Raw genomic sequence first — 26,685 nt, 5'->3', positions numbered from 1 at the left:
GATACAAGATTAACTCAAAAAAATCAATAGCCCTCGTATATACAAGTGAAAAAGGGGCTGAGAAAGAAATCAGAGAAACATCACCCTTTACAATAGCCACAAACAATATAAAATACCTTGGGGTAACTCTAACTAAGCAAGTGAAAGACCTGTATAATAAGAACTTTAAGATTCTGGAGAAAGAAATTGAAGAAGATATCAGAAAATGGAAAGATCTCCCATACTCATGGATGGGTAGAATCAACCTAGTAAAAATGGCAGTCTTATCAAAAGTAATATACAGATTCAATGCAATTCCCATCAAAATCCCAACACAATTCTTCACAGACTTGGAGAGAACAATACTTAACTTTATATGGAAAAACAGAAAACCTAGGATAGCTAAAAGAATCTTGTATAATAAAGCAACCTCTGGAGACATCATGATCCCTGACCTCAAGCTCTACTATAGATCTACAGTAATAAAAACAGCTTGGTATTGACATAAAAACTAACATGTGGACCAATGGAATCAAATTGAAGACCCTGACATTAATCTGCACACCTATGAACATGTGATTTTTGACAAAGAAGCCAAAACTGTACCATGGAAAAAAGAAAGCATCTTCAACAAATGGTGCTGGTGTAACTGGATGTCAACATGCAGAAGATTGCAAATAGATACATATCTTTCACCATGCACAAAACTCAAGTCCAAGTGGATCAAAGACCTCAACATAAACCCAGTTACATTGAATTTGATAGAAGAGAAAGTGGGAAGTAGTCTGGAACAAATTTGCACTAAAGACCACTCCCTAAACATAACACCAGTAGCACAGACACTGAGAGCAATAATTAATAAATGGAACCTCCTGAAACTGAGAAGCTTTTGTAGAGCAAAGAACACGGTCAATAATACCAAACAACAGCCTACAGAATGGGAAAAGATCTTCACCAACCCCATATCTGACAGAGGGCTGATCTACAAAATATATAAACAACTCAAAAAGCTAGACATCAAAATACTGAACAATCCAATTAAAAAATGGGCTACAGAGCTTAACAATTCTCAACAGAAGAATCACAAATGGCTGAAAGGCATTTAAGGAATTGCTCAACATCCTTAGTCATCAGAGAAATGCAAATCAAAACAACTCTGAGATACCATCTTACACCTGTCAGAATGGCTAAGATCATAAACACTGAAGACAGCTTATATTGGAGAGGATATGGAGCAAGGGGAACACTCCTCCACTGTTGGTGAGAATGAAAACTTGTATAGTCACTCTAGAATTCAGTATGACGGTTTCTCAGAAAGTTGGGAATAAGTCTTCCTCAAGATCCAGTTATACCACTCTTGGGCATATACCCAAGGAATGCTCAATCTTACCACAAGGACACATACTCAACTATGTTCATAGCAGCATTATTTGTAATAGCAAGAACCTGGAAACAACCTAGATGCCCTTCAACTGAAGAATAGATAAGGAAAATGTGGCACATATACACAATGGAGTACTACTCAGCAGTAAAAAAACAATGATATCATGAAATTTGCAGGCAAATGGACGTAACTAGAAAATATCATCCTGAGTGAGGTAACCCAGACTCCGAAGGACAAATATAGTATGCATTCACTCATAAGTGGATACTAAATGTGAGGGAAGGGATGGCCAGACTATCACCCATAACTCAGAGGCAGGGTGTTGGGGAGGCTCTCAGGAATCCACAAGGTTGACCCCACCTTGGTCTACTAGCAGTGGTCCAGAGGGTGCCTATATCTCTCATGTCTAGAACTCAGCCATTGGCCTCAGTAGGTCAATAGCTAAGAAAACTACAGGTCTTGGTAAATGTCAGCACTGAGCTTTTGTGTGAAGTCTTGGTTTCATGGATAGACAAAGAAGTTAATCCCCAGTCTGTGTCCAATGGCACAAACGCCTGTGATTTCAGGATATTCTAGCTCCAACTCTTTCCTTGAATCTCTGATTTCTCTTTTGTATGATAGACTACACTAAGAATAATTTCTTCCACTTGGCAGTAATTTCCAAGATGGACAGACTGTTTTTAAAGTCAAGTAGATTTTTCTTTCTGCCAATAACTTATGCATGCCTTCCTGTTCCCTCCATTTGCTTTCATGATTTCCATGGCCCAAAGGAACACCCAGAGCTTTGAACCATGTTTGCATTTTTTATCCCACATCCTCCCAGCTGCTGTCTTTTTTTTCAGTTGATGAATGACTTCTGCTCTTATTCATGTGAAGTCATTAGAGGCAGCTGATGAATGTGCCTGGGAGCCTCTCCTGAATCAAGATGAAGCTAATGGTTTGATGATGCTATTTTACTTATTCTCTACAATGTCAGTGGTCGACATCAGAATGTCCCTTGGCTGAAGATTTGGGGAATCAGAAAATGAACCCAGGATAGATGTCATGAGCTCTTTCCTGGCTCTGATGGCCCAGCTCTGAGAGAGAGTGGACATCAGCACATATGATGACCACAGCAAACAGAGAAGGACACTTAGTTGATGAATGGGGAACTTCTTTTGGAATCTCCCTGTGGAGGAGGAAGACTTAACAGTCTGAAATAGTGTCTCAGTTAGCATTAACTGTCACCTTGACACAGCCCAAAGTCACCTGTGAAAAATGTGTCTCAACTGAGTAACTATCTTTATCAGGATGGGCTGTGATCATGCCTTGAGCCATTGTCTTAACTGACACAGGAGGACTCAGGACACTGTGGGAGTATCATCCTTAGGCAGTTGGTATTTGATTGTACAAGAAAGCTAGTTTAGCATGAGCCACAATATGAACCAGTGAATGAGCCAGCAAGCAGCATGTTTTTTGCCTTAACTTCCTTCATTGCTACACTATGACCCAGGCATGGAAGAAAAATACATCATTTGTTCTCCTGTGTCCAGGGTGTTTTTACTATAGCAAGGGAAGGAATCCTAGAACAGTTCATAGGGAAGAGAGTATGACACATGCATTTGAACCAATACAGAGACCCCTTTGGGAAAAGAGAAGGGAAAAATTTAGACACCAGAGATGAACTAGAAACTGCATGTTGATCCCATACACGTACTGAAGGTATCAGGCAGTTCACATTTGGGTTGTTGACCATCCTCACTATAGCCCTAGACATGAGACTGCAGTCCTCTTAAGGATCTCTGGGGAATGATATCAAGACATATGGTCAACATTCAGAAAATGGATTCCCTGAGCCATGAACCCACATTCCAGACTAGTTTTCATCCCTGTCTCCACTATTTCAGAGTTCCTGTCCTGAAACCTGCTTTGATTTACTGGATGCTTTCTATGCTTGAGAACACCTTTCTACATGGGGAACATGAAAGCACCCTTCCTACTAGCATCTCCCATAGAGGTCAGGATTATTGCAGGAGGATTACATAGACAAAGGGCAAAGGTGACCCAGCAAGATCAGAGAGGACATGGGCTCACACAGTTCAGCTGACTCAACATACTGAAGGGTTGCCTTGAAATCTTTCATAGGAAGAGGGAGCTCACAGTTCTTTTCAGGTCATACATCTCACTTCTTTCCCAACACTGAGTAAATGAAACTGCACACACAATTGATTCAGGTTTCTCCTGCCTCAGAACTTTGACTGGTTACACCAATGGTAAAGGACTGATCTACTTCCCTGGTCATCACTCAGCTGGTCCCTTTGCAGTCCTCAGAGGCATCCCTGTCCCCTTACTGCTGGGAGTAAATCCCACCTTTTCACAGCACTGAGAATCACTGGGTGATTACATGGATCTCTGTGTCACATGGACGCATAGGTAGGAATGAGCCACCTTCCTTGCAGCTGACAGACCCAAGGCCATCACAGCAGATGTCCCTTTTTCTCTGAGGGTGTGAGGATGTTTATCAGCCTTGTAGCTTGATGTGTTGTTTGGAGGTGAAATATAAGGAGAGAAAAGGTGAGAGGGATTTGAGACAGCACTGAGAGTGGAAGGGACAGAGCACTGCCTTGGACAGAGACCCCACCACCCACAGCCCATTTAATTCTGTGATGTGCTCCCACCTGGGAAGACACACACATTAGAGGAAGGAAGGAGAGCCAAACTTGGAGCCTGAAGTAAAGGTGAAGCTCATCTCCAAGGGAGGAAAGCACAGTGAGAAGAGAGATGGAAGTGTCATTTCTGATTCCATGCAATGGCTACACCCCCTGGCAGGGGCTTCTTCTCACAGGTAAGTGTGTCTATTCTCTGAGTGTGGAGGGAAGGGACTTCAGAAGCAGGATGAAGTGTTCTAAAGAGGACAGGAGCCCAAGAGGAGACTCAGGGTTTCTGTTTGCAGTCAAAAGGCAGAAGGCACAGGGAGGGACAGAGACTCAGCAGCCTGAAGCTCTCAGCAGACAGGAGGTGATGAGGGAAAGTGAAAAGCCCCAAACACTAAATATTCAAAGTTTGTCATATTGTCTGCTGTGTTCTGAAAACTGATGTTCCCAACCCTGACAGGGTTACTCTCCAGACAGAAATCAAAAAGGGGCAGACCAGTGAGATTGCTCAGTGTCCAAGGATACAACCTGAATTCATTCCTCAGTCCCCATACAAATAAAATAGACTCCTGAAAGATCAACCCAGCCCTCCATACAAGACCTGACATACAGACCTGCAGATGTACACATTGAGACACATGCTTCCCACGAGCACCGTTTCATGGACTGGCACATGCACACACTGAGACAGGTCCTTCACAAATACACACATCAAACACATAAGTAAATGTAAAAAAAATGAAATCACACTTGACTATAATTATTGTCAATATTGCCAAACCTAGAGACTATGTAGAAAAATCCATGGACACAGTCCTCCTTCCTTCCTTCTTCCATTTTCTTTTCTTTCTCCACTGGTGTCTGTGTCTTTTACAGGAATTGAACCTTCCAAAGACTCCAAGTTATCACAAACAACTGGTTATAGTGGAACAGAAATCAGATTGTCTAGAGCATGAAGTCTCAAGTTGGCTAGAACCAGGAAGGTAACAGAGAAAAATGTCAGAAAGTGAGGGCTCTCTAGAGGTGGAGGTCAGAGAGCATTGCTCCTTGCACAAATGTTCTTTATGTGAAGATGGATATGGGGACACTGTGTGGGGATCCAGGCAGACACTTGGTGCAAGGAATCCCCATATAGAGAAATGACATGGTTAGAGGCATTGAGGGGATGATAGTCGTGTTGCTCACCTCCATCAAGGAGGGTGGGCACACTCTACCACACACCTAAGCTGAGTGATGAACATACCTGCTCAGTGTTGGTTGTGTTTCTCTTTTCTGGTCTAGTCTCCCTTTTCACCTGCTGGCACCTGTCCACCACTGCCCAAGTCACCATTGAATCAGTGCCGCCCCAAGTGGTTGAAGGAGAAAATGTCCTTCTACGTGCCAACAATCTGCCAGAGAATCTTCTAGCTTTCTCCTGGTACAAGGAGGTGAGGAATGTGAACGTCAGAATTGCACTATTTGCACTGAACACTAATCAGAGTGTGATGGGGCCTGAACACAGTGACAGAGAAACAGTGTACAGCAATGGATCCCTGTGGCTGAAAAATGTCACCAAGAAGGACACAGGATTGTATACCCTTCGAACAGTGAACAGAGCTGGAAAAATTGTATCTACAACAACCATGTACTTCCATGTGTACAGTAAGTGATTCTGTATGAAATCTAGGTGTGGGTTGGGGTTCATTACACTGGAGATGCACAGAAATATCAAACCTAGCCTGTGTCTACCTCCACTCTACATGTGTCTCCATGTTTGAGTTTGGGCATTTAGTTCAGGACACACAAAGTGGAGAACAATTGCAGTAGGTCAGAATCCTTCATTTGACTGGACCTTGCAGATGTCTGGATGCATTTTAGGTAAATCACCCTAGGTTATTTCCACTATCTATACTCTTGGGGTTCTCATAAAAGATGTGTCCCTGAGAATGTCCCCAAGTGACAGAGAGTGAGCCTGTTCAATGGATTGAATGGAAATGGGATTCTGATATAATGGTGAGTCCCAGGAAGCCCTGGTTGAGGACCTCTGTCCCAGACTCAACACCAGGTAGCCCTGAGAAGCATTTTACTAGAGTTACATTTTTACTTCCTGATGTCAGGGAACATGTTTTTTAACAGTTGATGTCTTGTGATATGTGGAACCAGCTAGTGTACTGTTATGAGAGCTAGAGTTTGGCTAGATCCTGAGACATCTTGACCAGAGACAAAGCGAGAGAGCACAGGTGCCCAGACCATTAAATAGATGTCCTGAAATGGTTATGAGACTTCCAGGAAGGTCATGGTTGCCAAAGAGAGGGACAAAAAACATAGGTTCTCCTGATAATTGCTTGCCCTCTGGGGGCCAACTAAGGGAATTCTGCCCTGAAGGCAAATAGCTAGAGGTTCTGCTGATCTGCACAGCTACAAAGATGTGAGCTGCAGTTCCCCAGTGACAAACAGGGGGGACTATCAGGCCACAAATCATTACTTAGAAAAGTATTTGTCTGAATCAGGACTTTACCTTGTAGCCTGGATTCTACTTCTGTCACTTCAGACATGGAAGCCATGGACACAGCCTTCTCAGACCTATTAGCTCCTTCCTGTATCTGCTACATTGATAGACCATCATATTAACCTCCCCCTTCCTGTAGTTTCTTTGGGAAAGGTAGGGTACCCAAGCAGAATGATCTAGACTGAAGTCCAAGGCATCTTAGAATGGCAAAAAAGCTAAAGGACAGACCCATCACATAGCTCAGTAAGCAGAGGAAGTGGGAACATTGCCTTGCAACTCTACACAGGACAGTAGAATCCACATCCTCCTTCTGTAACTTGGGTCTCCTATTCCCACACACCCAGGCTGGGAGATTCCTGACACATCTGTTCCTGGGCCTTTGTCCTGAGTCAGTACCCTGACTAGTGACTGCAAAGAGAATAGTTTTGTCCCTTTCCTCATGCACCACATAGCTGGTCCCTTTGGAGCCCTCACAGACATCACTGTCCACTTTTTGATGAAAGCAAATTCCATCTTTCCAGAACATTGAGATCACAGGGGGGACTGTGAGTATACCTGGGTTTCTGTACTACATGTACCACACATTTATTACAGAGACTCCTTCTTTATTGCTGACAGACCAAGGCCAGAATATAGCAGAGGGCAACCCTAGATTAAGATGCTGCTCTTTCAAGGCCCAGGGATGTTCATCATCCTTGTCCACATGTGATCTGGACGACTGAAACATAAAGACAGAAGGGGATAGAGACGCCAGGCAGCACTGAGAGTAGAGATGGCAGAGAAATATTTTGAGCACAGACCCACCCACAGCCCATGGGAGTCTGTGGAGTGCTCTCTCTGTTCAGCTCAGAGTGGGGAAGGAAAACAGAACTTGCAAGCTGTGCTGGAGTAGATGTGCCACAGGAAGAAGACATACAGTGCCACAGAGACCAGAAATACACTCTCTGTACCCCTCTCCAAAGGGTACCCTACCTGTCATGGGCTCCTGCTCACAGGTGAGACTGTAAGTTGATAGTGTGTGAGAAGAGAGGACTGACTTACCATTTGGAGTCTCCTAAACGGGACAAGGAGCTGAGAAGAGTCTCAGGGTTTGTAGGGGAGAAGACAGTGCCAGAGCAGCAGGAAGATCTCAATAAAGAAGAAATGGTAAGGGATAAGGGACTGTTCTTACCCAAAGTTATTCACCATGACCAAAATATTCTGAAGACTGGTGTTCTCAGTTATGACTTCACAAACAAAAAAGTCAAGCTGGTATGATCAGTGACATGTCCATGATATCAGTGGATATAGGTTTTTGGTTCATTGTCTGATCAACTGAGAAACAAGGACACATGATGTCCTCTGACCTCCACCTAAGTACTGTGCCCTGCACCCATCTCCCATGCACAAGGAGACAGGCCTTTGCACACAAACTCTCACACAAATATAATTTATAATAAATGCAAAGACAAAGCCAATGAAAAAATTTTACACTGTATCCCGAAACTTATGTTTTTCTTAAATAAATCCATGCGCATACAGGGTTCTGAGAGATCGTTCATTGATTAAGTCTACAGGTATCTGAGATTTTTCTAGGCAGCATTTTCTTTTAAAAATATAAGACAAATCATGGTTCTTACAATGCCACAAATGTTCTTACAATGTTCGAGTGGACTTGAAGTACAAGAAGCTGGAGGGTGAAGTAAGGTGTTGGCTGGAACCACAAGAGGAACAGAACAACAACAACAAAAGGTCAGAGTGTGAACATGCAGGGTGTGTAGGGGAAGAGGAGGGGCAGGCATCACCCCAACACCAATCTACCATAAATGTGAGCAGGGGTCTGAAGGCAGTGAGCCAGGCCATGTTGACACCTGAGGAGAGAGTGACATATAGTGGAAATGACTACTTTGGGGACACTGAGAACATGGAGGTCATGTGCTGACCGCCACCAAGTAGGACAGTAGTGAGCTGGGGCCCTGTTAACACCTAAGGAGAGATTGCCATACAGTGGAAAAGACAAGAGTGGGGGCACTGAGATGTGGAGGTCATGTGCTGAGATCCACCAACTAGGAAAGTGAAACACTTACACACATACCTAGGCTGAGCAATGGACACAGCTGTAAAAGACAGAGGGATTCAACTTAGCAAAATACGAAGTTCAAATTATTAATGCATCTCTCTTCTCTTCTAGCCTCCCTTTTCACCTGTGGGCACCGTCCCCACTCTGCCCAGCCCACTATTGAATCAGTGCCACCCAGAGTTGCTGAAGGGGGAAGTGTTCTTCTACTTGTTCACAATCTCCCAGAGAATCTTCAAGCTCTTTACTGGTATAAAGGGGTGATTGCTTACAAGAATTTTGAGGTTGCTCGACATGTAAGAGCCATGGATTCAAGTTTGCAGGGGCCTGCACACAGTGGTAGAGTATTATTATTCAGGAATGGATCCCTGCTACTCTACAATGTCACCTTGAAGGATGCTGGATTCTACACCCTACGAACTCTGACTACAGATCTAAAAGCTGAAGTAGCCCATGTGCAACTCCAGGTGAACAGTAAGTGATTCTATGTGATTGATCAGTGCTGAGTGAGGCTTAAACACACAGGACTGTCATGCCTGGCTTGTGCATGACTCCTCTCTGTACTGTGTCTCCATGCTGGGGATTGAGCACTTAGGACACTTCTGGTGGAGACATATGGCCATAGATCATTGCCTGTAGACTGACTTCCCCTGACCCCAGTATTGAGGAAGACATGATGAAAGATAATTCAGCATAAAATGTCTGACGCTGTCTAGTATCTGTAGGTTCCATCCATGTGTGTGAGGAAACAATAACATTTTCACAGAGTTGTGCACCAGAAAGCCCTGGCCCCTGTCATGTCTCCCAGGCCTGACTACATATGACCCTGGAGATCATTTGTCCAGGACTCAATTCTTACTTCTTCTCAGAACTTAATAGGGAACAATGGTTTTTAGTTGCCCCTGCAAAACTTGGGTATGTATAGCTCCAATTTGAGAGCATTATAAATAAAATCCAGGAACTGGTCCAGAGACCATAGAAGAATGCTGCTTACTGACTTTATCCTTATGGCTTGGTCATCTGGCTCTCTTTTATCACCCAAGACTGACAGCCTAGGGGTGTAACTGCCTGCAGTAAGCTGAATACTTTCACACTAATCTACAATTTAAAAATATGGTGTGTGTGTGTGTGTGTGTGTGTGTGTGTGTGTGTGTGTTTGTGTGTGTGTGTGTGTGTGTTTGTGTGTGTGTGTGTGTGTGTGTGTGTGTGTGTGTGTGTGTAGTATGTACTACAGTCTTGCCCACAGGTCAATTTGATAGTGGCACTTTAAATTGACTCTCCTGCTTTCCAAGGGAATCTAACTTGTGTCAAGTTGACATAAAACAAGTCAAACTCATATCCAAGACTTTTCTATGACTTGAGCTTGCCAAGAACATAAGACTGCTCCTGTCCTCACCCAGCCCTAGTCCTGTGTACTGCAGGACAAATCACAAAGGAGATCAATAAGTGAGGTCAGGAATAGACGGGAGCTATAAAGCAAACTGAAAAAAGACAGAAACTGAAAATCTATGGTTGGTAGATTTCAAGGGAGACATCATCTCAAATCACAGTGTTCAATGTCTGACTGAGGGCAATGAAAGAAGAGTCATTTAACAACCACTGAGAGAGCTCCTTGCAGAGGAAATGACACATTCAGAAGCACTCAGAGATTGCAGGTCATGTTGCTGACCTCCACCTTGAAGGATAGACAAACCCACATCTGCATCTCTAGGCTGAGTCATGAATCCTTTTGTTCAGAATAGAGGTTACCATCTTCCTACCAACCCAGTGTTCTTCAATTGATGGCTTTTTTCTCTTCCAGCTTCTGTTTCTACATGCTCTAACACTCCAACCTCCACCCGAGTCACAATCGAATCAGTGCCTCAGTATGTTGCTGAAGGGAAAAGCGTTCTTCTCCTAGTTCATAATCTGCCAGAAGATCTTCAAGAATTTTACTGGTACAAATCAGTGTATAGGACAGACATCTTTAAAATTGCAGAATACAACAGAGCCACAAGTTCCACCATCTGGGGGCCTGCACACAGCCTAAGAGAAATAGTGTACACCAATGGATCCCTGCTGATTCAGGGCATCACTGAGAAAGATGCAGGATTATACATGCTAGAAACTTTGAACAAAGATTACAAAATTGAGAAAGCATTTGTGCAACTCCATGTGAACAGTAAGTGACCATTTATGGCTTCCAACTGCTGGGTGTGGCTTATCTTACTTCATACATTACACTCTCAGAACTGTGTTGTGCTTGCTGTTTCCCTTACACCACTGTGTCCCCACACTGAAGATTAGGCACTAACTGCAAGACACACATAGGGTAGATAACAATTGATCAGAACCCCTCACTGGTCTCCCTCTGCAGAGAAGAGAATATATGATGGATAACTCAATACAAGCATGTCAGACACAGCCCAGACTCTTGGGACTCTCACCATACAAGGCCTCAAGAGAGACTCTGTGGTTTCCATACAGGCATTGGCTGAGGAAGCCATGGCATCCTTACAGAGAGTAACAGGAATTCCTAGCTCCAAATCTCTGCCTGTGGCTCTTCTCCAGGTGACACTGGGGATATTTTGTCAATGTTTGGCTTTAATTTCCTGTTTTGCTGATAGGAATCAAGTCTTTACTGACTGTTCAGTACTATAGAGTATGTAACTGGTTGTGCACTAACTTGGGAGCTGCAGTTAGATAGGTCACCGGGGCATCCTCTCCTTCTGAGTCCAAATGGATAGGTTCCCAGACCATTAGCCAATTATTCTGATAGGTTTAAGAGACTTCACAGGAAGATCAATGTCCTGAAGGGTAAATACAGAGATGATATTTACTCAGTACTCCTTCTTATTCTCAGGGGTCAAGTCTAGGAAATTCTCTTTTGCAGGTAAATAGTAACCGATGCTTTTGATTTGAGTATCTCACCCATTGCAACCTCATAACTAAGGTTAACTCATAGGTGAAGCAGTGATCATTTGCAATGTGTCCTATTATAGGGAAACTGAGACATAGCAAACTCAGTATCTGAATTAGAGTCATGCAACCTATCGCTGGCAGATCAAAGCACAACACACACACACACACACACACACACACACACACACACACACAGAGAGAGAGAGAGAGAGAGAGAGAGAGAGAGAGAGAGAGAGAGACTTCCGATCTGCATTGTGTCCTCATGTTGGGGTTTGAGTATTTACTGCAGGACACACAAAGTGGAGAACAGCTGCACTCGACCAGAATCATTCATTTGACCATACCTTGCAGGCAGCTGGATGCATGGTGGATAACCTAATCCAGGATATCATTCACTGTCTATACTCTTGAATTACTCATAAGGAATTTGTTCCTGGGAAAGTCCCCAAGGGACAGAGAGTGGGCCTGGTTAATGGATTGAATGGGAATGGGATTCTGATAGAATGGTGAGCCCCAGGAAGCTGTGGTTGAGGACCTCGTCCCAGACTCAACACCAGGTAGCCCTGAGAAGCATTTTAGTAGAGTTACATTTTTACTTCCTGCTGTCAGGGAACATTTTAACACTTGAAATCTTATGATATGTGGAACTAGCTAGTGTACTGTTATGAGAGTGACAGGTAGGCTAGATCCCCAGACATTTTGTTCAGAGATTAAGCAGGGAGAGCAAAGGTGCCCAAGCCTTTAAATAAATGTTCTGATTAATTATAAGACTTCCAGAAAGGTTATGGTTGCCAAAGAAGGGCACAGAAAACACAGGATCTCCTGACAAGTATTTGCCCTTTGGGGTTCAACTCAGGGAATTCTCTCCTGGAGGCAAATGGCTAGAGGTTCTGCTGATCTGCACAGCTACAAAGATGTGAGCTGCAGTTCCCCAGTGACAAACAGGGGGCACCTATCAGGCCACACAATCAGTACACAGAAAAGCATTTGTCTGAATCAGGACTTTACCTTGTAGCCTGCTTTCTACTTCTGTCACTTCAGACCTGGAAGTCATGGATACAGTCTTCTCAGATCTATTGGCCCCTTCCTTTATCTGCTACATTGATAGACCATCATATTCAGCTCCTCCTTTATGTAGTTTCTTTGGGAAAGGTAAGATACCCAATCAGAATGACCTAGACTGAAGTCCAAGGCATCTTAGAAAGCTAAAAGAGCTAAAGGACAGACCCATCACATAGCTCAGTAAGCAGAGGAAGTGGGAGCATTGTCTTGCAACTCTACACAGGACAGTAGAATCCACATCCTCCTTCTGTGACTTGGGTCTCCTCTTCCCACACACCCAGGCAGGGAGACTCCTTTCACATCTGCTCCTGGGCCTTTGTCCTGAGTCAGTACCCTGACTAGTGACTGCAAAGAGAAGAGTTTTGTCCCTTTCCTCATGCACAATATGGCTGGTCCCTTTGGAGCCCTCACAGACATTTCTGACCACTTTCTGGTGAAAGCAATTCCATCTTTCCAGAACATTGAGATCACAGGGGAGACTGTGAATATAGCTGGGTTTCTGTCCCACATAGGTAGTACAGAGGCACCCTCTTGGGTGCTGACAGACCAATGCCAGGATACAGCAGAGGGCAGCCCTAGATTAAGATGCTGCTCTTTCAAGGCCCAGGGATGTTCATCATCCTTGCCCACATGTGATCGGGACGACTGAAATATAAAGACAGAAGGGGAGAGAGACACCAGGCAGCACTGTGTGTGGAGGGGGCAAAGAAATATTTTGAACACAGACCCATCCACTGCCCATGGGAGTCTGTGGAGTGCTCTGCCTGCTCAGCTCAGAGTGGGGAAGGAAAACAGAACTTGCAAGCTGTGCTGGAGTAGATGTGACACAGGAAGAAGACATACAGTGCCACAGAGACCAGGAATACACTCTCTGTACCCCTCTACAAAGGGCACACTTACCTGTCATTGGCTCCTGCTGACAACTACAAGTTGATAGTGTGTGAGAAGAGAGGACTGACATACAATTTGGAGTCTCCTAAATGGGACAAGGAGCTGAGAGGACTTTCAGAGTTTGTAGAGGAGAAGACACCGGCCAGACAGTTGCTTAGCATCAGGAAGCTATCAATGGACAAGTTATGGTAAGGAGAAGGTGATAGTTTTTACCCAAAATTATCTACCATGACCACAATATTCTGAAGACTGGTGTTCTCAGTTATGACTTCACAAACAAAAAGTCAAGCTGGTAGTGATCAGTGACATGGCCCTGATATCAGTGGATATGGGCATGTGGTTCATTGTCTGATGAACTGAGAAGCAAGGAACACAAGATGTCCTCTGACCTCCACCTAAGTACTGTGTCCTGCACCCATGCCTCATGCACACTGAGACAGGCCTTTGCACACAAACTCTCACACAAATGGAATTTGTAAATAAATGTCCAAAGAAGCCAGTGAAAAAATTTTACACTGTATCCCAAATCCTATGTTTTTCTTAAATAATCCATGGGCATACAGGGTTCTGAGACATCATTCATTGATTGAGTCTCTACAGGTATCTGAGATTTTTCTAGCCAGCATTTTCTTTTAAAAATATAAGACAAATCATGGTTCATACAATAATCCAGTTAGAGTGGACTTAAAGTACAAGAAGCTGGAGGGTGAAGTAAGGTGTTGTCTGGAACCACAAGAGGAACAGAGCAACAACAACAACAAAATGTCAGAGTGTGAACATGCAGGGTGTGTAGGGGAAGAGGAGGGGCAGGCATCACCCCAACACCAATCTACCATAAATGTGAGCAGAAGTCTGAGGGCAGTGATCCAGGCCATGTTGACACCTGAGGAGAGAGTGCCATACAGTGGAAAAGACAAGAGTGGGGACACTGGGAATGTGGAGGTCATGTGCTGACCCCCAACAAGTAGGAAAGTGAGACACAACCCCACACACTTGGGCTGAGCAATGGACACAGCTGTTCAAGACAGAGGGACTCATCTTAGCAAAATACAAAGTTCAAATTATTAATGCATCTCTCTTCTCTTCTCTTCTAGCCTCCGTTTTCACCAATGGGCACCCTCCCCACTCTGCCCAGCCCACTATTGAATCAGTGCCACCCAGAGTTGCTGAAGGGGGAAGTGTTCTTCTACTTGTTCACAATCTCCCAGAGAATATTCAAGCTCTTTACTGGTACAAAGGGGTGATTGCATACAAGAAGTTTGAGGTTGCTCGACACATAAGAGCCATGGATTCAAGTTTGCAGGGGCCTGCACACAGTGGTAGAGAAGCATTGTTCAGGAATGGATCCCTGCTGCTCCACAATGTCACCTTGAAGGACGCTGGATTCTACACCCTACGAACTCTGACTACAGATCTAAAAGCTGAAGTAGCCCATGTGCAACTCCAGGTGAACAGTAAGTGATTCTGTGTGATTGTTCAGTGCTGGGTGAGGCTTAAACACACAGGACTCTCATGCCTGGCTTATGCATGACTCTTCTCTGTACTGTGTCTCCATGCTGGGGTTTGAGTACTGGGGTTTGAGTACAGGACACATCTGGTGGAGACAAATGGCCATAGATCATTGTCTGTAGTCTGACTTCCCCCACTCCCAATATCGAGGAAGACATTGATGGAAGGTAATTCAGCATAAAATGTCTGACGCTGTCCAGTATTTATGGGTTCTATCCATGAGTGTGAGGAAACCATAGCATCTCACAGAGTTGAGCACCAGAAAGCCCTGGCCCCTGTCATGTGTCCCAGGCTTGACTACATATGACCCTGGAGATCATTTGTCTAGGACTTATTCTTACTTCTTCTCAGAGCTTAATAGGGAACAATGGTTTTTAGTTGCCCCTGCAAAACATGGGTATGTATGATGCTCTCAAAATTGAGAGCATCATAAATAAAATCCAGGAACTGGTCCAGAGACCATAGAGGAGTGCTGTTTACCGACTTTATCCTATGGCTTGGTCAGCTGGCTCCCTTTTATCGCCCAAGACTGACAGCCTAGGGGTGTAACTGCCTGCAGTAAGCTGAATACTTTCACACTAATCTACAATTTAAAAATACGGTGTGTGTGTGTGTGTGTGTGTGTGTGTGTGTGTGTGTGTGTGTGTGTGTAGTATGTACTACAGTCTTGCCCACAGGTCAATTTGATAGTGGCACTTTAAATTGACTCTCCTGCTTTCCAAGGGACTCTAACTTGTGTCAAGTTGACATAAAACAAGTCAAACTCGTATCCAAGACTTTTTTATGACTTGAGCTTGCCAAGAACATAAGACTGCTCCTGTCCTCACCCAGCCCTAGTCCTGTGTACTGCAGGACAAATCACCAAGGAGATCAATAAGTGAGGTCAGGAATAGACGGGAGCTATAAAGCAAACTGAAAAAAGGCAGAAATTAAAATTCTATGGTCGGTAGATTTCAAGGGAGACATCAACTCAAATCACAGTGTTCATGAGTGTGTACAGTGTCTGACTGAGGGCAATGAAAGAAGAGTCATTTAACAACCACTGACAGAGCTCCTTGCAGAGGAAATGACACATTCAGAAGCACTCAGGGATTGGAGGTCATGTTGCTACCTCCACCTTGAAGGATAGACACACCCACATCTGCATCTCTAGGCTGAGTCATGAATCCTTCTGTTCAGAACAGAGGTTATCATCTTTCCCCCAACCCAATGTTCTTCAATTAATGGCTTTTTTTTCTTCCAGCCTCCGTTTCTACATGCTCTAACTCTCCAACCTCCACCCAAGTCACAATCGAATCAGTGCCTCAGTATGTTGCTGAAGGGAAAAGCGTTCTTCTCCTAGTTCATAATCTGCCAGAAGATCTTCAAGAATTTTACTGGTACAAATCAGTGCATAGGACAGACATTTTTGAAATTGCAGAATACAACAGGGCCACAAATTCCACCATCTGGGGACTTGCACACAGCCAAAGAGAAATGGTGTACAGCAATGGATCCCTGCTGATCGAGGGCATCACTGAGAAAGATGCAGGATTATACATGCTAGAAACTTTGAACAAAGATTATAAAATTGAAAAAGCATATGTGCAACTCCATGTGAACAGTAAGTGAGCTTTTATGGCTTCCAACTGCAGGGTGTGGCTTATCCTACTTCATACATTACCCTGTCAGAACTGGGTTGTGCCTGCTGTTTCCCTTACAGCACTGTGTCCCCAAACTGGGTTTTAGGCTCTGATTGCAAGACACACATAGAGTAGACAACAATTGATTAGAAACCCTCACTGGTCTCCCTCTGCAGAGAAGAGAATATATGATGGATAACTCAATACAAGCATGTCAGACACAGCCCAGACTCTTGGGACTCTCACCATACAAGGCCTCAAGAGAGACTTTGTAGTTTCCAGGCAGGTATTGGTTGAGGAAGCCATGGCATCCTTACAGACAGTAACAGGAATTCCTAGCTCCACAACTCTGCCTGTGACTCTTCTCCAGGCGACACGGGATATTTTGTCAATATTTTGCTTTAATTTCCTGTTGTTGCTGATAGGGATCAAGTCTTTACTGACTGCCCAAGTTCCATAGAGTGTGTAACTGGCTGTGTACTGACTTGGGAGCTGCAGTTAGGTAGGTCACCTGGGCATCCTCTCCTTCTGAGTCCAAATGGATAGGTTCCCAGACCATTAGCCAATTATTCTGATAGGTTTAAGAGACTTCACAGGAAGATCAATGTCCCGAAGGGTAAATACAGAGATGATATTTACTCAGTACTCCTTCTTATTCTCAGGGGTCAAGTCTAGGAAATTCTCTTTCGCAGGTAAATAGTAACCGATGCTGTTGATTTGAGTATCTCCCTGATAACAAGATCAGGCCACTGCTCATAACTAAGCTTAACTTACAAGTGAAGCAGTTATCATTTGCAAGGTGTCCTGTTACAGGTAATTTGTGATGCAGCAAACTAAGTATCTGAATCATAGTCATATAGCCTGTTGGTAGCAGATCAATGCAATATATATTCTCAGGTCCAAATTCTCTCCTCTGTAGGCTTTATTAAGTATGAAGTATAGAGGGGCTGGTTGAGCTCACTGAAGAATATTGTCATTTATTCCCCTCTCTTTCTTCACAGAGCCTGTGACACAGCCCTTCATTCGAATCATTGACACCACAGTGACAGTACAAAGCTTTGTGGTCCTCACTTGCTTCTCAGCTGACCCTGGAATCTCCATCCATTGGATCTTCAATAACCAGAGTCTGCTGCTCTCAGATAGGATGACACTGTCCCCCCAAAATTGCCAACTCAGCATTTATCCTGTCAGGATGGAGGATGCTGGAGAGTATAAATGTGAGGTCTCCAACCCAGTCAGTTCAAAGACTAGTCTCCCAGTCATCCTGGTCGTGAAGAATGAGTAACCTCTCCTCTCAATCTATATAGCACAGTATGGGCAGTTTTTAATCAATGGCATAAAACAAGGAGAAAAGATTTGTGGTAAAAATTGTCAATTACCACTCAGGTAAAGTGACTCAAGCTTATAATCCTGGGATAAATGTGCACATGTACTTGCCAGAACATAAAAGGAGACTCAGTTTCTAAAGCTGAAAAGCAAACAAAAATATAGTAAACAGAACTACAAAGGCGTTAAGAGCTTAGGTTGTCGATCAAATATATAGCCAGTTCTTAGAGTCTATGGAAACTAATTTCAGATCCCCAAACTTCTGGATACTCTTGGTCCCTGTTAAAATCATGCAGTCTTTGCATAGAGATAAACACCCTCTCATAAGCTCAAGTAGTTTCACCTAATACCAATGCTTCCTCGATACCAATCATCCATGTGAAGTGAGAAATGGTGACAGGATAAGTGACTGCACAAGTTTATCTGTGGACATAACTGATTCCTAATTAGTTTTGATGCTCAGTTTGTTTCATACACAGATGTAAAATCCATGGTGTAAGGATCAAGTGGACTGTTTCTATCCTGACACTGGCATTCACAGTGCAAACTTGTTCATGATTATTTTCCTTGTTTATATATATTTTAAGACATAGGTGGGATTTTCTACTTTAACTTTTCTGAGGTGCACTGATGAGTGGCATTAAGCACATTCATTTTATCACATGAACATCACCATTGTCCATTTACAAGGCACTTCTAAACCTATATCCCTTCTACTTCTGTCTCTAGGCATAAGAAAAATCAGAACATCTAATTGTGATAAATATTAGTTTATAGAAAGATATAACAGGTGGGTATGGTTGCTCACCAGTTCCAGACACTTCTGTAGAATCTTTTTATTATTTTCTCCAAATAAGTTCATGTCATCTGCAGATATATGTGACAGTTGATTGATGGGTTAACTTTCAGGTCTTTGTTTTTCCTAATTGTTCTTTCTAAGACTCCTAAGGTAACACTAAAGAGAAGTGGCCACAGCAGCATCCTTGTGTCAATCCTGGTCATAGAGGGAAAGCTGTCAGTGTCCCCGCTGAGTACAGTTTACTGTGGGTTTCCATGTGTTCCTCTATACACTGGCCTGCCCAGTACACCTTGTTTGGCTGTTTTCATCATTAAAAACTGTTCACTTTTGTCAAATGTCTTTATTGACTTAGTCTTATGAGTTACATGTTGAATCAGTTTTGTGTTTCTTCATGCTTCCATCTCTGTAGGTCCTGGGCTTATAGGAATATTTCTGTTTCATCTAGGTCAGTCAACATTTAGCACAACTATTGAGTACTCATGGAACTCTTAGTATATTTTAGTATGAACTGTAAGAACTCAAACTTCACTTCTAGTGTTAATGGTAATATATTTAAAGCAAAGCTAATCTAAATAAAGGTTATTGATACTTTTAATCATTTTGAAAAACCAACTTCAGATTCAATGACTTCCCCTACTGTTATTCATTTGTATCATTATTCTAACTTGTGGATGTTAGACCATACAGAATCAATGCTTTCCTAATTACTCCCCAAGGTTTGTTCAGTTACCTTTTCTTTGTACAGCTCAGGGCCACCTCCCTAGGAATGGCAACACCCACAGTGTGCTGGGGCTTCAAACATCAATCAGTGACCAAGGAAGTGCTCCATATACACACCCAGAGGCCAAACTGACAGAGGCAATTTCTTGAGGTTTCATGGGAGTCTCTGGCTTCTTTCAGGTGGCAGAAACAAGCCACCAACCTGTCAAACATATCTAGTCCATCAGGCCTGTTTCAGAAGTTTTTGCCCTTAATTTCTATAGGTCACATCTTCAGTATCCACCTGAATCTCAAAATAGTTCTTTAGATGGTATAAGCATATTAGAGAAGGTATGTTAACACCCAACAAGAAAAAGGTGGCTCTGTTGCAAACCCTGACTTGATTCTTAACATTCTGAGATCATTCCTAGATTCATGCTTCATTCTTGGGGAACCGGTGAATCTGGAACCATCTATATGAACACCTAGGTTGGACATGTCATCCTGTGTTAGCTCCTACATATCCAGCCAGACCTTGGCTGAAGCCAAGAATGGCATGAAGGAAAATCTCCTGCTTGGAGAACCTCAGGGTTACCATCTGTGGTGGAGAAAAATGACATCTCAGACTCAGGCTCTGTTAACACATATGAATGTAACTAGGGGTTCTCACAACATATGATGTGCTGGTTTTGAAATCTGGAATGTTGTGCTTGGCATACAGGTATCTTGCTAATTCACTACATACCTAGACTCAATTGGGTGGTATTTAATTGAGGATTACATGGCTCTCAGAGCTATTATTGCCTTCCAAAGATGGGGAGCTTATGATTCCTCTCATACTGTCACATTACTATTTGTTCTGTTTACTACTCCAGAAACAACCCCTTCCAATCTTCATGCCAACAAGCATTCATTCTTTTGTGTTACTGCAAAAAAAACCACCATGAACAAGGTAACTTACAGAGAAAATTATTTATTTGGGTTTATGGTCTATCATGGCAGTGAAGCATGGTAGCAAGCCATAGATATTGCTGCAGGAGCAGGAAGCTGAGAGCTCATATCTTGAACTGTAAGCACAAAGCAGAGAGATTGAATTGGAAATGGTGCAGGGCTGTAAGACTCAAAGCTTGTCCCAGTGATGATCTGACTGCAGAGGATATGACTCACAAGCCTCACCAAACAGTGCCACCAACTTGGGACCAGGAGTTCATACTCCTGAAAATGTGGAGGACATTTCTCATGGAAACCACCAACAAAGACAAACTTCTAACTCTTCCTCTGCTGCCTCTAACTGACCTGCCCAATATTCTTGCTTTATCAATGGGGAGCCTCAGCCAGACACCCCAAAATTTTTTATCCCCAAAATCATTTCTAGTTATCAGACCCAATTAATAGCTCTGCCAAGGGTCTCATTGGGTCCACAGCGAGGAAAATCACAGTCCTTTCTAATCAGAACCCTGAACTGCAATACCACCCTTTGGGGTGAAGTGTTTTGCTTTTCTAAAAAGATACAGAAGTTAGTTCCTAGACTGGGTCCCCAGGAACCATCAAGTCCTAATCATTACAATTTGAAGTTGAACTCCAGCTCTCTCCGTTCTTGCTTCCCTGATTGCTTCTGTCCCACTCTCCACCATGGACTGAGTATATTATCTCCCAGTCCTGGGCAGTCTCAGGTAGGGGAAGAACTTCACAGTGGAGCATATGTTCTTAAAAAAAGTTGATTTATTTTTGTCAGAAAACTCATGCATTGCTGACCCTCCATTAATTTTACAACAGCTGTTATGCAGAATGGACACCAGGGTTTTGACTTTTGCTCACACACTTTTATTTCTCATATTAGAAGAAAAAGCTCCCTACTAATGGGAACCAGCAGCTCAGAGATCTGCTCCCAGCTCTGCTCCTATCTCATGTGGTGACTGGTTCTACTCTCTGGGTGGGGAAGATGCCAGGGATGTCTCTTCTGTGTCAGGATAAGGCAGATCATCAATGATTTGATGATGCTACTTAGTTGATTATTTTTAAAGGTGAAAGTATATCACTGATGGACATCAGAAAATCCCTGCTTCGGCAGCAGGAAAGTGGGAAAGTAAACCCCAGGTTAGGATGCCTCTGAGCTGAGTCCTGGCTCTAAAGGTCCAGCTGTGCGAGTCTGTGGATAGGAGCACATGTGATGTCACAGACAGCAATGGGTGAACAGGGAACTTCCTGTCCTAGTTAGCATTCACTGTCAGACTCACACAGGCCTTTATCACCAATGTGGGGGCCACTTCTTAAGTGAATCATTAGGTTGATCAGGGCAATCTGCAGAATTATCTGTGAGGGATTGTCTTTGTGTTCAACAGGGCTGAAGTTACTCTGTGTGGTGCCATCCCTATGCAGATGGTCCTGGGAAGTCTGTGGAAGATAGCTGAGCTTGATCCAGACAGAGAGAGAACCTGGCAGACAGTGTGTGTGTGTATGTGTGTGTGTGTGTGTGTGTGTGTGTGTGTGTGTGTGTGTGTGTGTGAGAGAGAGAGAGAGAGAGAGAGAGAGAGAGAGAGAGAGAGAGAGAGAGAGAGAATGAAGCACCAAGCAAATTTCCTCCCCAGTTTCTACTCTCAGGTTTCTGCCTTGAGTTTCTTCCAAGACTTCATCCAGGGGTGGATTTGAACTCAAGGTGTCAGGCAAATAAATCCTTTGCTCCCTACACTGCTAACATTAGCATGTTTATCCCAGAAGCAGAAGCACAAGTAGGAGACAGTCTTTAGTGGAGAACATTAAACACTTCCATTTGGAGCATAAATAATGTTCTCTCTACTCATATACTTTATTACCTTTTTTTTTTGGTTTTTCAAGACAGTGTTTCTCTGCGTAGTTTTGCACCTTTCCTGGAGCTCACTTGGTAGCCCAGGCTGGCCTCCAACTCACAGCAATCCTCCTGGCTCTGCCTCCCAAGTACTGGGATTAAAGGCGTGCGCCACCACCGCCCGGCTACTTTATTATCTTTTAAGAAAAAAAACTAGACCAAAAGACAGACCAGACAACTATAGGTGCAATCCCTAATCTGTTATTCTTTGCCTTGAATCTCAAGAGACAATGACAGGAATTTCCGTGAAGTTATAGAATCACTAGGCTTCTCCTGTGTCTGCCTAACTTCTGTATGAATAATATTTCTGTCTCTGGACCAAGTGTTCCAAGGACAAACCACAAATTCTCTCTAGAGACACTCTACGTTGCCTGCAGTCACAGTGAGCAGGATAACTAGCCCTGCATTACATTGGTGCCCAAGTATCGGGCCTCTTCCAGCATTTGAACCTGGTGTCCATTCCTATTGTGGCCACAGGCATGAGCTTCTGGTCCCCTTTGCTCTCTATGAAATACCATCAGCACACAGAACCAATACTCATAAAATTATTCCATTGTGTACATATTCCATATCTTCGTCACCTATAAATTCATCAGTTGAAGGCCATTGAAGTTGTTTCTGTTTTCTAGCTATTGCAAATACAGTAGCAGTGAACATGGCTGAGCATGTTACTGTGGAGCAGTGTGTCAAGTCCTTTGATCAAACACCAAGAGTGTTATAGTAGGGTCATGTGGTAGATTTACTTTTAGGTATTTTTGTGTGTGGAGGGTGGTTCTCCACACTGAATTGTAGAGTGGGTTCTTGAGTTTACAACCCCACCAACAGTGAATGAAGGCTGTCTTTTCTCCATAACCCCATCAACATTTGTTGTAGGCTGTTAGCCATTCTGACTAGAGTAATGTGATGTCTTAGTGTAGTTTTAACTTATATTTCTCTTACTGATTGCTCAGGATGATGAACACTTTTGGAGATAGCTCTTAGTCATTTTTATACCTTCTTTTGAGAACTCTCTTCAGATCCATAGCTCATTTTAGACTTGTCTTTTTTTTTCAATTCTTCCTTACCTCCTCCCTATCCTCTGCTACCTCACTCTATTTAGTTTTTGAGACATGGTATCTATGTATATAGTCCAGGCTATCCTGGAACTCACTAGGTAGACCAGGCTGGTTTTGAACTCACTGAGGACTGCCTGCCTCTGTCTCCTGTTTGCTGTGATTAAAAGCCTACTCCACCATTACAGGCTCTGTTTCTTTTCATGTATCTCTGATTTCTGAGATTTTTTAACACCTTCAGAATATTAATCCTCTATCAGATGCATAGCTTGAAAAGATTTTCTTTTACTCTATGGGCACACTTTTCATTGGCTGGATTGTTTCCTTTGGTGTAGAGAAGCCTTATATTTTAACGAATTCCCATTTGTCAATTGTTAGACTTAATCCCTGGCAATTGGAGTCCTGGTCAAAGAGTCCTTTCTTATAATTGCATCTTGTAGGATACTGCCTATGTTTTCTTTTCTCACTTTTAGTGTTTCATTGGGCCTTTAACCCATTTGGAGTTAATTTTAGTGCAGGGTGATAGATATGAATCTAATTCACTCTTCTACATGTGAACATCCCATTTTCCCAGCAGCAGTTGTTGATGGTGCTGTCTTTTCTTCATCGAAAATTTTTAACATCTTTGTCAAATATCAGATGGTCATAATTGCATACACTTGTGTTTGGGTCCCCTATGTTGTTCCATTAGTCTATAGGTCTGTTTTTGTTGCCAGTACCATGCTGCTTTTAGTACTGTAGACCTGTAATATACTTGGAAATGTGGAATAGCAATCCCTCCAACATTCTTGTTTGGCTCAGAACAGCTTAGGCTGTCTGATGTCTTTTGCACTTCCACATGATTTTTCTATTTCTGTGGAAAATATTACTGAAATTTTGATTAGGATCGAATTGAGTGTGCAAATTGCCTTGTGAAAATGACTATTTTTTAAAGTATTAGTTATACCAATGCGTGAGCATGTGTTATATCCTCATTTTATAATATTTTCCTTTATCTCTTTCTTCTGAGATTGAAAATTTTCATTGAACTCGATTTTAACCTCCTAGGTTACCTTTATTCCTAGATTTACTTAGGTCATTGTGGATGGAAGTGTGGCCATGATATCTTATTATTATTTGAGTGCTTGGTGTTGGTGAAAAGAGAAACTAATGATTTTGTAAACTGATTTTATATCCTGCTACTTTGCTAAAGTTAGGCTTTGTGGTTTAATTTTGTTATCTCTGCTGTACAACATTATATACTATGCAAATAGGAAGGGTTTGACTTCTTTTTCATATTTGTATCTCTTTAATTTCATTCTCTTGTCTTGCTCCAGCCAGTACTTCCAGGACTATGTTAAAATGCATTGGTTTAATGGGTAGCCCTGTCTTATCTCTATTTTTAGTGGGACTGTTCAAGTTTTTCTCTCTTTTAGATTCAGGGGCAATGGATTTGTCATCTGTAGACTCATTATATTGAATTATGCATCCTCTATCCCTTGCTAACTCAAGGACTTTTATTATTAAGGTATGTGAGATTTTGTCAAGGCTTTTTCTTGACCTCCATTAGGATGATTGTGTGGTTCATGATTAAGTGTGGTGCACATATAGAGTGGAACACTACTCAGTTGTAAAGAAAAATGAAATAATAAATTTTGCAGATAAATGGGTGGAAACTGAAAATATACTGACTGAGTTAATGAAGACCAAGAAAGACAAATGCCACATGTTTCCCATTTGTAGTTCTCAGCTCTGAATCATCAGATGTGTTTTTTTATAATCTGGCAGATTCAGAGAAATCATGAAAGTTTAAAAAGTTCTTTGGGGCCAGGCAGTGGTGGTGTACCACTTTAATCTCAGCACTCAGGAGGCAGATCCAGGCAGATGTCTGTGAGTTCAAGGCCAGCCTGGTCTACAGAGTGAGTTCCAGGACAGGCACTAAAACTACACAGAAAAAACCCTGTCTCAAACAAAACAAAACAAGACAAGACAAAACAAAACAAAACCCAAAACATTGGGCTTAGAAGAAGCAGGGCACAGGTATTATAAAGGGGGAATAGGATAAACATGAGGGTCTTATATTGGGACAGGGAATGATTACAATATAGAGGCAGAAGTAAGGAGGTAGGATAAATAATACCAGGGTGTTAAAAAAATATAGGGAGTCTTATTTTATTTTTCCCTAAAATATATGTGTGTGTGTACATATGTGTGTATGTATATGTGTGTGGTGTGTGTGTTCATGTATATATATATATATATGTATATATGTGTGTGTGTGTGTGTGTGTGTGTGTGTGTGTGTGTAAAACTTTTGGTGTGACAATGCTCCCCCTAAGAGCCATAGACTAACAATAAATAGTACAAAGAATGAGAAACCTCCTTCAAAATTGTTGGACATGGGAGTTCAAGAGACTCCCCCAACAAAATAGGCTATGGCTGTTCCCCTTGGTTTCCTTCTAGAATTTGAACATATGTTTCTATTGTTAAATATACTGTTAAGTTATAGGACACAAGGCTTGGAGGAATCTAGCAGGATCTGACCATAAAGCCTCCCCTGTAACGGCTAGAGCTTACAATACTTATAGGTTCTATGCAATCCAACAACAGAGGAAAAGAATCAATAGTATGACCAGCATGGCAAGATATCTCTAAAGGTGCAAGAATAACACATATAGCTTGAAGGTAACCAACAAATGTCTAATTGGACTCAAGAACTCCTTGATAGGAAGGAAATCATACCTTGTATTAGAATCCTAGAAAACTACATACGGCTAGTGAGGTTATGGATCCTAGAGGAAAACCTACTGTGGCCACTTTCTTATACTAGTATAATTTCTAGGTTCATTCTAAATATACATCCTCATACCCACAGATAATTGTAGCTCCCATTGCCATCACAGAACACTCTATTGGTACAGACAGAGACCACCAATGAGATCCAAAACTTTTCCAAATGCATGAACAAATTACACCCTGGGATGTCTAGCCTCAATTGATCTATCTGTGACACAATCCCCTTTTTTGAAACATAGGGAGCATCTCAGAAGAGTAGGTTAAAAAAATTGTAAGAGTCAGAGAACCAGGACACTTACTGTGGAATTGTATTTTCTATTTTTTAGAGGGAAGTTGCATCTAAGAACTTTCAACCATAGGGCCATCTAAGGAGACATGAACAATGACACCATCACTTCACATACCATTATGGATGGGAAAATCTCACAGAGGTTCACCCCTGAATGAAAAACTATAGGCAGTTAATGAGTGCCAAGGGAAGGTATAGTTGGAATTTCTTTTGGGCTGCCAGCCAGCTCCCAAATAAAGACATGGAGACTTATTATTAATTATGAATGCTCAGCTTTAGCTTAGGCTTGTCCCACTATCTCTTATAACTTAATTTATGTTTCTAGTCATCTACCTTTTTTTCTTGGGGATTTTTATCTTTCTTTCATTCTGCATGC

At 42.6% G+C, this 26,685-nt stretch overlaps 1 protein-coding gene across 2 annotated transcripts in view; it reads left to right on the top strand.

The window, feature by feature from the left end:
• Positions 1 to 19,188, top strand: part of LOC114682331 (pregnancy-specific glycoprotein 22-like) — a 50,364-nt gene extending 31,176 nt beyond the window's left edge. Inside the window, exons 1-7 of one of the 2 annotated variants that reach the window (XM_028856172.2) lie at positions 3,923 to 4,187; positions 5,278 to 5,637; positions 8,655 to 9,014; positions 10,342 to 10,701; positions 14,489 to 14,848; positions 16,147 to 16,506; positions 17,527 to 19,188. In XM_028856172.2, coding sequence (XP_028712005.1) covers positions 4,124 to 4,187; positions 5,278 to 5,637; positions 8,655 to 9,014; positions 10,342 to 10,701; positions 14,489 to 14,848; positions 16,147 to 16,506; positions 17,527 to 17,810 — 2,148 coding nt within the window. In that variant the 5' untranslated portion in view covers positions 3,923 to 4,123 and the 3' untranslated portion in view covers positions 17,811 to 19,188. Of the gene's footprint in view, positions 1 to 3,922; positions 4,188 to 5,277; positions 5,638 to 8,654; positions 9,015 to 10,341; positions 10,702 to 14,488; positions 14,849 to 16,146; positions 16,507 to 17,526 lie in introns of those variants that run through there. The other variant, XM_037201862.1, reaches the window with a different exon arrangement.
• The last annotated feature ends 7,497 nt before the right edge of the window (positions 19,189 to 26,685 follow it).

The sequence above is a fragment of the Peromyscus leucopus genome, chromosome 1 (genome assembly GCF_004664715.2).
Source record: "Peromyscus leucopus breed LL Stock chromosome 1, UCI_PerLeu_2.1, whole genome shotgun sequence".
NCBI classification, from domain to species: Eukaryota; Metazoa; Chordata; class Mammalia; order Rodentia; family Cricetidae; genus Peromyscus; species Peromyscus leucopus.
The sequence above is the reverse complement of the archived record's forward strand: the minus strand, read 5'-3'. Positions and strand labels throughout refer to the sequence as shown.